Here is a 15,314-nt window from a genome sequence, read left to right as displayed (position 1 = left end):
ACCCTGTCAATGGAAGGAAGATATAATTCAGGGTTCCAATTTAAAGATACATATGCTCACAAACTCAAAGCTAAAGATGGAAGGATAGGAAAGTTGCGCTTTGATATTTTCTTTGTAGATGATAAAAATCTAATAAAAATCTCAATAACTGATGACACTGTGGTGCAATCAGAGAGATAGTTAGAAAACAACTATTTAAAGAAAAACACGAAATGTGGATGCCATGTTTCTTGATTTGGTCCAACACTAGAGAGGTGGAAACGTTAATGTTAACATTAGCGAATGAGATAAAGGCTGTTCCTTCCTCACAAATAAAATGGCCACTGCCACAGACTCCAAGTTACGAAAAATTAGCCACTTGGGCAAGTTAGGTCTGTTCGTACCTTTAGAATTGCAACCATCATGGGTCAAAGGAGAAAACACTAGAAATACACAGCAGGTCCATCAGCATCTGAAAGAAAAATATCAGGTTAACGTTTCAGGTGGGAAAGTTTACCCAAAACATTAACTTGTCCTTCCTCTTTCACAAGCTCACGGTACACCTCTTTTAATTAAAAAAAAATATATATCAGATTTGCAGCACTCAAATTTCTCTTCTTCCCTCAGTCCAACCTGGGCATCACCTTCAGGAACAACGGAGAGAAAATGGTGAACAAATACTGAAGTATCTGCTGTTAAGAGAAATTTATGAAAGGTTTCACCATAAAACCTGTACTAAATAAAGCTTTAGCTTTCCTGATAGTGTAGAATCATCTGGAGAAGTCTGATTTTGGTGCTGAAATTCTCCGTTTCAGACATAATCTCTGTGTTTCTACTCAGAAACAGTCTTCCCATTTACGGAACAATTACTTTTACTATTATCTTCTCAACTTACCTGCCTTGAACTGCATTTGCTACCTACCTGCCCACTCTAATATCTTGTCTACGTCCTCCTGAAATCTCTTGTGTTCTTCTTCACAATTTGCTATGTCTTCTAGTTTATCAATAAAGTCTCATTTCTTGTGCTGGATGAAAATCATTTATGAATAGACAACAAAAGAAATGTCGAAGGCTGGCATCCTTCCAATGCGGCTTGGGTGGGGTTGCTCTGCCATTGGCAAAATGCCGGTGACTCCATAAAATGGCTCTTAATACAGTTAAGTATACAAATCAGCTGTTCACGTCCTTGAAGCCGTAGCCGATTCACATCACAGCCCACCGCTGGGAGAATGCCCTGGCTACAGGGCTGCATCAGGAGTGTAATGCTGATATGCTTGCCCTCAATTTTACCGCCTGCCTCATGTCACCCTGAGGTGGTAAAAATTCTTCCCATCATTACCCACATCCAGTGAATCATAAAAAAAAAAAATCAATTTATTCAAACACGCGGTTTTCCATCCCCAGCCTTCCCCGTATCAATGCAACCAACTTTCCTTTAAAACTATGGGAATTAAATTGATCTTTGACAATAACACAAAATGGACAATCATGAATCATCCACTGTTTTCAAAGCTTCATAAAATTACATAGTCAATGCATTTCCTTTGTCTATACACTGCGATTTCTTCAAAATTAAAATAGTTAACTATTATTTTTCATATCCCAACGTGTTCATTAATTTCTCGTGTTTAGCCTTGGATGAGGTAAGATGTTTACAGTTTTAAAATTTATATTTCTGTACTTTTACTTCCACAGGGATATTACATTTTGTATCCGCCAATCCTTTGGTTCAATTATTTTTCTCTCTCCAGATTCTGAGCTTTTTCAACACTTTTTTTCTGTCGAATGTTCTGTTTACAGATATTATTCAAACATTCACTTGTTTTTTTTCTTTGAGATGCTGAATCAACTGTTACGCTTTTCAAGCATTTTCTGCTATTACTTCCGATTTGCAGCATTCCCTTTAACACAGGTCAAGATAACCACCCACTGACAAGGTAGAGGCAATAATCTGGCCTGTGTAGCTGGCTGGTTCTTACCTGGAAATATTGTACCGCGGATGCATCTTCAGTTCGTCGGCTGAAGGCTGAATGAGCTTTATTGGAGTTTTTAAAGATCTTTAAGGAATTGTAAAAGGTGAAGAACTCTGAAAACAAAAAAATAAAGATTCTGTTAAAAATTATATAATAAAAAGCCACGCCATAGACAGATAGTGGCCACTGTGACCACAGCTTTCAATTCACAACAGTCTTAGAAATATTCCCCCAAATGCCACCTGGTACAATGTACAATAGAATCAGCATTTCTAAGTGCCAGATTGACCAGCTTTGCAGAGTATACAATGCCACAGAAGGAAATGTCGATACAGTGAAACCTCACTATAACTAATTACAATGTGATCCAAGTTAATTCTGGTTATTAAAAAATGTACTTCATTGGCCCTCATAGTAAGCTACTTATGGTGCATTAGTGGATTGTTCAGCATAGCCAGCACCCAATGTACAAATCCGGTCACTCTGGATGTACAAACACTGAGAAAATGCACCTGGGTGTGTACAGAACTGCACAGTGTATGGTCAAGATGCGTGGAAGGTAAACATAAGAAAAAGTCTGGAAATGTACAAATAAACACACAATTCTTCTCGTCAAGATCAAAGAAATTTACAATCGTGCTTGTTGTTGTTGTTCGGACAAATGAGCTTATGTGAACTGCACTGATGTTTAAATATTACTTCAGGCACTTAGTAATCAATGGTTTAGTAAGAATGACACCTTCATCTCTCCTGGGATAAAATGATTTATTATCGATAGTCAATTCAACTCTGCACACCAATTATGCCAGCCCACAAAACATTACTACATCTTCTCATGAGACGATGCAAGGTCAATTCCATTGCTTATAATTCCTCTCAAACTTGTGTAATATCCTCACCTGACAGAAACAGATTTCAGGGCACTCCTTGCCCTGTGGAATTGGAGCAAATTTTCACTGGCATCAGGAGTGCTTTACGTGATTTAAAAATAAGTTGGCAAACAGTTTGTTAGTTCAGAAATCCTGCAGCTTAACTGGTGTTCTGGAATTCTGGGTCCAGAAATTCTGGATCCTTACTGGATTGATCCTCTGGTCAATTCCCAAAGTGCTGAGCGTGGATGCTATTCAGTCACAGCATTTTCAAAGCAAATCTCTGCTAACAGCAGGTGCCCAATAATCCTGCTGCTTAACAACAGAAAAAGGTGAAGTCTCTTTATCTGATATCATTCTGACTCTCGAATTTCATGTGCCTGACCGCAACTCTCAGGAAGTGTGATAAATGTGGGCTACCTTTCTAGTATCCCTCCAATGAGCCAAAGAGGCATGCCGATAAAGGCAAAAATGAAAGATGTGGTAACCCATTAGTAATATAAACACAATCGGAGGCACTGGGCTTGATTGATTGATATTTATTGTCACATGTACCGAATGTCAAAAGTAAATTTGATTTACAAATACTGCTCTGGATGTTTACAGCCACCAAGATCCAGTTAAGCTCTCATTGCTGGAATGCATCCTTGTACAAAAGGAGAAGAGAAAACGGGTTAGAAATCAATTACACTGGGTTTCCACCTCATTTTATATTGCCCAGGATTTTCTGGCAATGGAATGACTGAAAGGGGGCCTTCTGCTTCTTTTTCATTTGCTAGGCTGAACAGGTGCCCAGCAGAAGTTGCACCAACCCATCCTCCGGCTGGAGACCTAAAAAGGTAAAAGCCATCTTTCTTCCACAACACGCACAATGGAACATTGTAGCTGAAGCTTTCTGGTTGCTGATAGAAATTTTTAAAAAAGGCTTGCAGTTAACAACCATTAACACTGCTTTAAGCCTAAGACTGGATTTCTACCCCCAATTGAGGGTACAATCCTTGATCAAGGATTGGGTTTCTGCCTAGGGATGATAAGGGCCATGCGAATAGAAATATCCAGGTCATTTCAGGTACAGCACATTTTGGTCCTTATTTGGAAAGATGATTCAGGAGAAGCAAAGAGTAACAATAGGGAGGTCTTCAAGCAGAACCCAAAATCTTCTTGCGTTAAACTGGCTCATTGAGACAAAATTAGCATATTTTTCCATGCAAGGTCTGCATGGACCAAAAATTGTGTCTGATCGATCATCTGATTGACTGGCAGCTCTTGAAGGCAGGACTCCCTCCCAACTTGGTGAAGACCTCTAAGAGAATTTTCAGCAGATTTGTTAACAGGCCCCCCGGGTTTGGAGGGGGGGGGGCTGTTTTTTCCAAGTGCAGATGGATGCAGTTTGCAAACTTTCCTTTATTCTCTGCGATTATGCCACTTAACTTTGGTAGCATCACGGGGAGAATCCAGCATTATGTTTTAAATATCAAAAAGAAACAAACAAGTATATAAACATGGTCGAGGCAAACAGCATCCATAATACACAGAAGCAACTTATAGGTATATGAATGTTAAGGATTAATAGAATGAAAATTGCTATTTGGTTCATTATGTCAAAGCCCCTTTGACAAACTATACATAATTTGCATTACAATGACCTTGATTTAATTTATCTAAAGAATGCAAAAAAACTTCCATTAAAAACAGATGGTTTCTCGTATTTCTCTATGACCCCACAGTAATCTAATATATCACTATATTACAATCTGCATTATTCAACCATGGCTGATTGCATTCCACAGAAGACTTTCCCATGATCTCAACAGCAGTGGGAAGAATACTTTTCTATGGAGCACTGATCATCCTTGTCTATACTTAACCCTCATAATGGTTAACTGTATCCTCATCAAGATAAGCATTAGGTTTATTCTTTGTTTCCCTTATTTGTTTTCCTTTCCCATGTATTGCTCTGAAACCAAACATTCATTAAGACACAAAAACAGAAAATACTGGACAATCTCAGCAGGTCTGACAGCATCTGTGGAGAGAAAATGGAGCTAACATTTCTAATCTAGATGACAGATGTATTTTCTGTTTTTATTTCAGATTCCAGCATCCACAGTAATTTGCTTTTATCCATTAAGAAAGCTGAAAATGGCAGTAAATTGCAAATTTACTACACTTAAACATATTTTTATAGATTCCCCAGACTTAGCTAAAAGCTTGCTGCAAGGTCCAAAATAAATGATTTGTCCTAAGTTTAAAAAATACGCTTCATATACTAGTCCAAGTAAGGCTCCGAATTTACAGATTGAAAAGTCATTTCCTTTTGGTGTTTTTGAGCTGGAAACCTGCTCCTTCCTCATCCAAACAAAATCACTTTATACTCTTAAATTGGTTCAAAGCTCCAGCTCTAAATACATAGGAATTAATGGGTGTCTGTTTGAGTGCATGCAAGAAATAAAGCTGGATGGAGGTCTGTGAAAAATAAAACCAAATAACTGAAAAGACAGCTAAAAAATAAAATAATGTTGCATTTAACCACCAAGCAAGTGCAGTAACTGACAGAGAATAGTTCCACTAATTATGGCTAATATCTTCTAAACTTATCTTTGACTTTAATCTACATTAACTAATCTAGCATGGTGCTGGTCATGGGAAGTTGGCAGACAAACTAAGGAAGATATTGGTCCCGACTCACAATGCTGCAGGCCTCTGTAGACCTGTCCTTTACTCCCTTATATTTACACCCACTCCTTTTACCTAGGACTTAGTAGCCAGCCTTCTTGGCATTCCATCCACCTGTATTTGCAAAGTACCAGCCTAAATTGAGCGATGGAACATGATTAATTTTTTCAGTTCACTGGTTTTATGGAAATTAATTCTGGGACTCAACTTGGAGAGAGCTACATGCAGCATCTTAAGGTGTGCATTCCAGCTGTGTTGTTCACCTCAACCCAGTTCCAATTTTTCAGCTAATGTCTTCAGGACAGGATATCTTTATCATATGACACACCATGTATTAATCTGCTGCTGATACGATGTTGTATATCCTTTTGAGGCAACAAGACCACTTTTGCTGCAATTAAAAGTTTCTATCTTGTATAGTGGAGACTAATACATATTTTTCAACATTGCGTTAAAACTGTGGTGTGGTGTGATGAATTTAGGATCACAGGGATTGCTACCTAAAAAAAGACCAAAGTCCATCTCACATACCTCTTACCATCCTGGTACAGTGGTAATGGATGTGTTGTTGAATTAGGACCATCAATTTACCATCAGCCAACAACAGGGCCATGGCACGCGAGGAAAGCATCTTTTAATTTGAATTGAGTGAACTGTCTTATTGCTCAAGCAAGCTATTCGGAGACTACTCGAAACATTATTCCAACAATGTATCAAGATAAACTAGCGCATCATTTTGTGAGTAAAGTAACTTTTTAGTCTCTTATGTAGCAGGGCCAAACCAAACAAGTCAATACTCAGCTAAATGGGTATGATTCATCAGAAAAATTTCAAAAGTGTGCTTCTGAGGAGAAAATACAAAGCAATTCCTGTCAGCTCTGGAAGAAAAGGTTAATATCTTGGACATAAACTCTTTATTGGAACTAACTGTCTGACTTCTTTCAATTTTCCCCAATATTGGCAGTCCTACTGTGGATTTCCAACATGTTCATGTTTAATTATCAGAAAACTTGGAACTGGATTCTCTGCATGGCGACGCCGTAAACGCAGATAACGATTGGGTGCCCGCCAAAAATAGAGGTCCCGGCGAACATGGTGTTCATGGTGCTGAAGGGCCCCACTGGTTACGACAATGCGATTTATGTCCATGCCGGCGCTGACATGCATTTAACCCAGTATTCTCCGGGTCTTCACGATGCTCTGGCCCAGTCAGGCTGAAGTCACGAGGGCGCGGTTTACTACCAGTATTTAAAAACTGGGACTGGGTACCATAGCTGCTGAGGGAGGGAAAGGTAAGAAAAGTTATCATTAAACATTGCAGTGCTTGCCGAGGGGAGTAGCAGGAATTACCCTGGTGACAGCACATTGAATTAGAGGTGCCCCCTTGGGTTTGGGGTGGAAGTTATAGGCCCCTGACTGCTCACTTTGCTGACTATTCACTGCATCCTGTAAATGTTCACAGATCCTCTGGCCATTTGGGAGCCAACCCAGGCCTCTCCTCTGGAAACCCTCTGACCCCAGCTGACCCATCAATGGGATGGGCGTGGCCAAGTTCAATCAGTGGCCCAGCAGGCGTTGCAACTCAGGATACACGTCAGAAGCACAGTCACAATGCAGGGGAATAGCAGCGTTCACTCCAAAGGACACGTGCACCGTGGCCTTTGGCACCCTCCCTGGCACATTGTCTCTCTCATGGCAGAGGTCCCATCAGTGCTTCGCTCAGGGCAGAGGCCTTACTAGTGACACTATCAGTTAGCCCACTCCGCAGGACCACCTGCTGTCTCCAAGCCCTTTCGAGGCACCATGCTCCTGCTCCCATCCATCCTGCCCTCTGTCAGGTTGTCACAACGTGTGTGTCACACCCAGGACCCATAGTACACTGCAGCTACACTCCCAGCAGATAATCACCCCCTTCGTCCAACTCATTCTCTAGGACCTGCCTGCACACAAGCCTCTAAATATGGAGGCGGTTGGTGGTACATGGTGACCTCCTCCATCACACGAGGTGCCACCCTGCAGGCAGGATAACATATGGCCCACCCAGTGAGGGAATCCAGAGTAGACGCTACCAGAGGCAACAGGAAAGGGGCCACAGAGCCTATCACTGATATGGCATTCCCACGTAAGGGGAGGGGGAGGGGAAAGAGGATAGAGGCTCTCCGGTGACACTCACTGATGGGGTCAGGGATGCAGCGTGGAAGACAACGTATCGGGGGGCGGAACAGCGGAGGGGTGGGTAAGCTGGTGAGGCTGGTGAGCTGGCCATCCAACAGGCTGAGGAGAAGGTGCGAAGGAGGCGCCGCATTAGGCCACATTTATACGGCACCTATCCTTCGTGGACCTGCCAGACCGAGCCTGTTGCCAAAGATTTTGGGTAACCAGGGAGACCATTCAACATCTATGCCAGATGATGGCACACCTGGAACTGCAGGGGTATGGAGGAAGCCTGCTCCTGGTGGCCATTAAGGTGATGGTTGACCTGAACCACATGGCCTCAAAGTCTTTCCAGGCGCGGAGTGGGGACATGTCTGGGATATTGCAGACATCTGCACACAGATGCATTGGCACCATATATACCCGGACAGCACACTATATAAACGTCAGCCAGAACCAAGCCCATCAGAATGCCGGGCTGTGGGATTTGCTGTTATTGCTAGCATGCCCAAGTCCAGGTGGAGATAGATGGGACACATGACCCCTCTGGGCACTGGCTCATAATGAAGTGCCGTTCATCAACAGGAAGGGCTTCCACTCTCTCAATGTGCAGTTGGTGTGTGACCACCAGCTGCATATTATGCACATCTGTGCCCGATATCCAGGCAGCACACATGACGTTTACATCCTTTTATGGAAGCAGATAATTACTGCTCTTGGCGGCTCATTTGCTTGGGTTTCGGCCTTAACGACCGATGAGCTTGGTCCAGTTCATACCAGGAGGGGCCTTCCCCCTCCCCCATCAACTCCGCCAACTTCTTGGCAAAGTACTCTGTTGGCCTTGAGCCCTCTGCCCCTTCGGGCAAGTCCACAGTTCTCAGATTGTGCCGCCTCGAACCGTTCTCCAAGTCCTTGAGCTTTGCTTGGAGCCCTCTGTTCACCTCCACCACCCTCCGCAGCTCATCCTCCATCGATGTGAGGACACCGTGCTGCGATACCGCCTCCACCACTTCCTTCATCCTTTCACCTTGTTCTCTCACCTCGGCCGATGTCTTAGCCACAGCTCCGCTCACCGGGGCGACTGCCTCCTCAATCAGTGATCTCAGTGCGACCGCCATCTCCTTCAACGCCTCCATGTGCCTCGCAAACTGCTTCTCCAGCTCCACAGCCATCACCTCGGTCATCTCTTCCACTGTAAGTAGTGCAGCCCCACAATGCAGTCTGGCATCCGCCATCCTGTCAGTGTTTTTACTGGTCCTCTCATTCGACGGCGAACCCGCGTTTCCTCCCTTCTTCATAGCTGTTTTGGCATCCTTTAACGACTTATTATTTTTCCCCTTCTTTCTACAATCTTAAAAATAAATAAATAATAACATAAAATAAATAAATATTTTTTATAAATTTAAAAAATCAAAATTCAAAAAATCTCTTCCCCCTGGGACCGGACTTCAAACACCCCAAACATCCATTTTCAGCCGGGACTACCCGATGTTCTCTGCTCCTCCTCTACCTTCGTCCTGGATTCGGGCCTCGCCTCGTGCCAAGCTCCGCCTGATCTGCCCCCTGCTCCTCCTGCCGCCAGACACTTCCGCAGGGCTTCTCACCGACTCGACCCGGCGCCAGTCCCTCAGGCCCCAATAAGCTGAAGAAATCCTAATCGGCGAAACAATGGCGAAACCCCGAAAAAGACCAAAATGTCTCGGACTCATGAAGCTTCTCCTCAACGCGACCGCTCTTCTCCCGAGCACCACAGGGAATCCATGATGCTTACATCCTGGCGCACTCGTCGGTTCCTGACATCTTTGAGGCACTCCCTCAGGTGAGAGGTCGGCTGCTGGGCGACAAGGGTTATCCACTGAGGTCTTGGCTAATGACACTGTCTGGAGGCCCCAGACCAACGCAGAGAACCGTTATAACAATGCCCATGCAGCAACAAGGAGGGTCACTGAACAGTGCATTGGCACACTCAAGATGAGGTTGAGATGTCTGTACTGCTCTCATGGGGCACTCCAATATAGCCCCAGGAGGATCTCGAGCATCGCGGTGGCCTGCTGCGTCCTGCCCAACATCTCAGAGCAGAGAAGCGACATGCTGGAGGAGGAAGAACACCAGGTCTCATCTGCCAAGCAGGATGCGAGGAATGGCCAGGATGACCAGGGCCTGGGATCCAAGCATACATGGAAGGCCACCCAAAGTGTGCTCCAAGGCCCTGCATAATGGGCAACCTAATCACCTCCAGGTTCACCGACAAGGGGCTCAGCCACCGGCAGCTCGGCTTTCCCCCCCACAATTCCCCATAGCCACTCACATTCTCCCGTGCCTCCTCCTTCCACTACATCCCACCACCCCCATTTGGCAGTATCAGCCATTCTTGTCCATGGGACGGAGGATGATGATGGCTCGCAGTCGGATGAGCTCTAGTGCTCCTGTGAAACCTGCCTTTGTGATCACATTCCACTGCCCGCCCGGGTAATCCCTGCATGTCCACTGCCCGTATATCCTCAGGAGTGGCAGGGGTGAGGCTTGGGTTGGGAGGTGCATGGTTATGGAGCTGGTGTGTAGGGATGGGCCACTTACTCGGTAAGCTGACCTGCAAGGCCCCCCCCCCCCCCCCCCCCCCCCTCCCGGCCCCTTACCCTGTAGCTTCGGAGGATGACCACAGGTGGAACACACAATTCTCCTGGGGGCCCTGCTCCGTGCCTTCCTCCCACTCACACACACACACACACCACCGACCTCCTACATCCCCTCCCATCCGGCACACCCTCGACACCCAGCTGATATCATCCCTCCCGCCCTTCAGACAGAGTATTAAGGCAGGTCGAAATGTTGGTGAAACGTTGTTTAATAGTGACCATATACACTATTGTGCACTGACCCCCTAACTCTAACCTTTGTGCTGCACCTGTCCAACTTAACTGGTATCTAGCTTCTTCAACTTAAGTGGCCTACTGGTCCTCCTACATGTTTCACCAGACAGCACATCTAATGTGGAGATGGCCTATTGTGTTTCTCACCCTGTGGCCTGATGCGCCTATGGTGGTCATCATCTGGATGGCCTGGACCTAGATGGGCCCAGCCGACTTCCAAGTCTCATAGGTGACGAGGTGTCACCCTGTACTGCCTGATGCCCATCAGATGCACCGGTGTCAGGTGGAGGGAGTCAGAAGCTTAGGTGTTCCGGCACCTCCTCTCTTGGGGTGCTCGATAGTCCCTAAGCTACTCCATGGGACAGACACAAGACCAAAATGAGCTCCAGGGGCTCCACCATCACCTAGCTCTGCCAATCTCTCAACCAGAGAGATTGTCCTGCCTTTCCTCTGGAGCATCTGGAATCTTCTCAAGCTCCGTGTCTGCGAACTGTGGGCAGCTCTTCTTGGGGCCATCTTCTTCACTGGAATGAGAGCGTGGGGCAGATTGCTGGCCCATTAGTATGCCCTGGATAGCTCCAGGGCTAGCACCCCCAACGGGAACACGAAACTCATGCAATTCAGTCCAGGCGTCAGTCTCTCAAACATAGAATTCCACCCCTCATCTGAATTTCATCCACCTGATGCTGAGGTGAATTCACCGTTTGCACTTGGTGTCTGTTTTTTTTGCCATGAGACGGGGGCCCGGTCTAACCAAATGGAAACAGAGTCGCTTAGCTAGCATATTTAACCACGTCTTCCCTGGCGATCACAGTGCCGAGAAGCACAGCGCTATCTATCCGGTTAGATACGGGGCCTCAGCGGGGAGACGCGGCCAAGGCTGCAGTTTCCTGCAAGGAGGAGCCCTGGTCGCCGTAACTCCTCAATGCAGGGAGAGAGCGAGATGCCATATTTAAACAGTGTTCTGATCTCTCGAGTACCCAACATGACCCCGAATCCCCAACTAAACTACATGGGGTCCTCAACAACCCCGCACTCCGCCTCATGTGCACATGGCACCCTGGGCCTGATCCCCATGGGTAAAAATATGCCAGCCTGGCGCTACCAGGGTGCCACCCTGCCCAGAGGGCAAGCACTTGGAGGCCTTTAATCCCCTGGGGGACCCCACAAGTGTATTTCTATCTGGTCCCCACAAATAGCGCTTGGCCAACGTCTCGGAGGCAAAGAGGATAGACACCATTGCCTCGGTTATCTCAGGGAACTGCAGATTACAGTGAGACTAGCTGTCTCGCTCTTACATGCAGATTTGCAGAAAAGTGATCCCGTCCACAATGGGCAGGATTAACATCACGACATCCCGCGAGATAGTGTAGCGAGCCAGGGTGATCCCGGGAACAGGGTCTCCCGGCATCTACCGGCCATGTTGCTCCATAGCATGCTGGTTGTCAGGTGCAATGTGGTCGGCAGATCACAGCCAGGAAATCTATATGTGTGAAATTTTTGTTGATAATTTCAGCGCGTGCAAGTATTAAACAGGATTTCTTACTTTGCAGCCATGAGAGGTTTTATAAAAATAATCACCAACATTTAAACGTGTCATCAGGTGAAGAATCTGATTAAAATGTATATTTTACCATTGCACTTCACAGCTAGGTTTATCAAGTGTTCATAAACAGGCCAAAATGAGTGGCATGTCCTCAGAGTTTGATAGTTCTAATTAATGGAACTGAAAAGTCTATACTGGTATGGACACAATTTAGCCACTGGCCAATTCTCTGGCTTGCAGACAGATCAGTGATATATTGAATTGAAAATGTGAAATTACTGCTTTGCAAAGGAACAGCAAAGCAGAGGTTAAAACACATTCCAGCGGTTTGGGGACAACTTCAATCCTTCAGAGTCCAAATCTCTTTCCTGCAGAGATGAAAAGAAACCACAACCAAAAGAAAACCACAGGATGCCTCCAACAGGCCACCCTCACACATTTCCCAGTGGCCAACTATATCTGCAATAATCTGTTTAGGCTCTCTGTACTACCTCATGTCATAATATCCACTCATGTATATAATGAGATGCAAACAGGCAGTGATTGACACATAGGATGGCCAATGAACACACAACACAGAGCAACCAATCACCAGACAAGACACCACCACTATAAAGCTCACAGGGCATTAAGACTCCCGCTCTTTTCGGGTCCCAGACACTGAGACAGTAAGAGTACACAAGTCAGTGGGCATTATTGCCATGTGGTAGCTAGTAAGTCTGGTCGAGCCAGTAAGAGGTCGTCAGTAGGATTAGTAGAGTGTCAACCCACAGCTGAACATGTACAGCCGTTCATAGTTTAAATAAAACTGTGTTGGATCATCTCCGGTGTTAGACGTTTATTTCTAGCTTTCCTGCATCCAGTTGCAGTCAACGTCAAACCAACCCGCCTAACACATCATGGCACCAGAGTGCTATTAATCCTGCCGAACCTACCTCGAGTAAATCTGCAACGACCAGAAAGCGGCCATCCAGCGACATGAAAAACATCCAGTCTCCTCCGCAGCTCCGGCAACCTCGCCACCAATTGGAAGATCTTCAAGCAAAAATTCCTCCTGTATATCGAGGCCTCCGACCTTGAGGCAGCATCAGATGCAAGGAAGATCGCGCTCTTTCTCTCGACCATGGGGGATCACGCCATCCATATCTACAACTCATTTGCCGATGGCGAAGACAAGACGAAGTTTAAAACGGTCCTGCTAAAATTCGACAGCCACTGCGACAATGAAGTGAATGAGAGCTTTGAACGGTACATCTTCAGTCCTTCCTGACCCAGCTCCTCAACCTGGTGCAGTCATGTATTTACGGCTTAGCGGCTGATTCCATGATCCAGGATCAGATCGTTTTCGGGGTCCACTCCGATTCCCTTTGGCAGCAGCTCCGCAAAATAAAACAGCTAACTCTCTCCGTCGCTATTGAGATGTGCGTGGTCAATGAACATGCCAAGAATCGTTACTCCCACATCAGGGCGGCGGAAAATGTCAAACTGGCCTCCCACGAGGCAGAACGGGTGCAGGCTATTGAAAAAAATGCAAGGCCTGAGCATCGAGGAGAGTGGCCGTTTCGCGCGCTTTTCCCGGGTCCCGATGCATGCGCGCCACAGCCAGGTGGATGACAACCCTAATGCGCAGGTGTGTACGTCGGCCGATCGCACTGCGCATGCGCGTTGGCGCACGGAACGCGTTGACGTCAGAGTCATGATGTGTCCGAATTGTGGCTCCGCCCATTTAAAGCGGCAATGTCCAGCCAAAGGACGGCGATGCCAACAGTGTGGGAAGTCTGGCCATTATGCAGCCTGCTGCAGGTCCGCTCCACCGATTATCAGCCAGCGGTCCCAGATACGGTGCAGAAGTATCCGCTCGGTACAAGACATGCAGGATGCTGATCGCCTTAAATCTCCATATCGGGTGGGCATCATAACCACACGCGAGCTGGTCCCCACTGCACCGAGCAGTGCAACCCGCCTTTTGATCTTCAGTGTGGATCCCGACGATGAGTGGTGTGCTATCCTCACAGTCAACCAGGCTCGCATCCGATTTAAACTGGACACCGGCACGTCTGCGAACCTCCTATCGCAGTCAGATCTCGACAGCATCCGTGACCGACCAAGCATTCTTCCACCAGCATGCCAACTCCTCGACTACAATGGCAATGCCATAGCTGCCAGTGGATTTTGTCGGCTACGGGTATCTCACAAGGAATTCAAGGCAACCTTATGATTCGATATCGTTCGGCCTGACAGGGCGTCCCTGCTCGGTGCTCGCGCCTGCAAGCTCCTGAATCTGGTCCAGCGAGTCCACACCATGTCCTCTACATCGGCCACCACCTCAACCGATGTGAATCTCCAGGCCGTGATCGACGATATCCTCACACAATACCACAATGTGTTTGATGGAGTGGGCATGCTCCCATATCGCTACAAAATCCTGCTAAAGCCGAACGCCACCCCAGCGGCCCATGCACCACGCCGGGTGCCGGCTCCTCTCAAGGATCGCCTAAAAAAGCAGCTGCAAGACCTCTAAGACCAGGGCATCATCTCAAAGGTCACGGAACCAACAGACTGGGTTAGCTCCATGGTATGCGTCAAAAAACCCTCTGGTGAACTCCGCATTTGCACTGATCCCAAAGACCTGAACCGCAATATCATGCGGGAGCACTACCCGATCCCGAAGAGTGAAGAGTTGACCAGTGAGATGGCTCATGCCAGATTCTTCACCAAGCTGGACGTCTCCCGGGGTTCTGGCAAATACAGTCGGAAGCGGTGCACGTTCAATACCCAATTTGGCCGCTATTGCTACAACCGCATGCCCTTCGATATCATATCAGATTCCGAAGTATTTCATTGCATCATGGAGCAAATGATGGAGGGCATTGAGGGGGTGCGAGTATATGTGGACGACATGATCGTCTGGTCCACAACGGCCGAAGATCACATTGCCCGCTTCAGACAGGTCTTCCAGCGGATTCATGAAAATGGCCTCCAGCTCAACAGGGCCAAATGCTCGTTTGGTCAATCCGCTATCAAGTTCCTGGGTGACCACATATCACAACACGGGTGCAACCTGACGCCGACAAGGTGTTGGCGATCAATGCCATGAAGACCCCGGAGGACAAGAAGGTGGTCCTCCGCTTCCTCGGGATGGTGAATTTTCTCGGGAAATTTATACCCAATTTGGCAGCCCAAACCACGGCCCTCTGGCATCTCGTAAAGAAGTTCCAGTGGCTGCCCACACATGAAAAGGAGTGGC

At 46.6% G+C, this 15,314-nt stretch overlaps 1 protein-coding gene across 2 annotated transcripts in view; it reads right to left on the bottom strand.

Moving 5' to 3' along the window:
- Positions 1-15,314, bottom strand: part of carm1l (coactivator-associated arginine methyltransferase 1, like) — a 167,210-nt gene that overhangs the window by 89,536 nt on the left and 62,360 nt on the right. For both annotated transcript variants that reach the window (XM_038804665.1, XM_038804664.1), the window contains exon 3: positions 1,959-2,065. In XM_038804665.1, coding sequence (XP_038660593.1) covers positions 1,959-2,065 — 107 coding nt within the window. The remainder of the gene's footprint in view (positions 1-1,958; positions 2,066-15,314) is intronic.

The sequence above is a fragment of the Scyliorhinus canicula genome, chromosome 8 (assembly GCF_902713615.1).
Source record: "Scyliorhinus canicula chromosome 8, sScyCan1.1, whole genome shotgun sequence".
NCBI classification, from domain to species: Eukaryota; Metazoa; Chordata; class Chondrichthyes; order Carcharhiniformes; family Scyliorhinidae; genus Scyliorhinus; species Scyliorhinus canicula.
The sequence above is the reverse complement of the archived record's forward strand: the minus strand, read 5'-3'. Positions and strand labels throughout refer to the sequence as shown.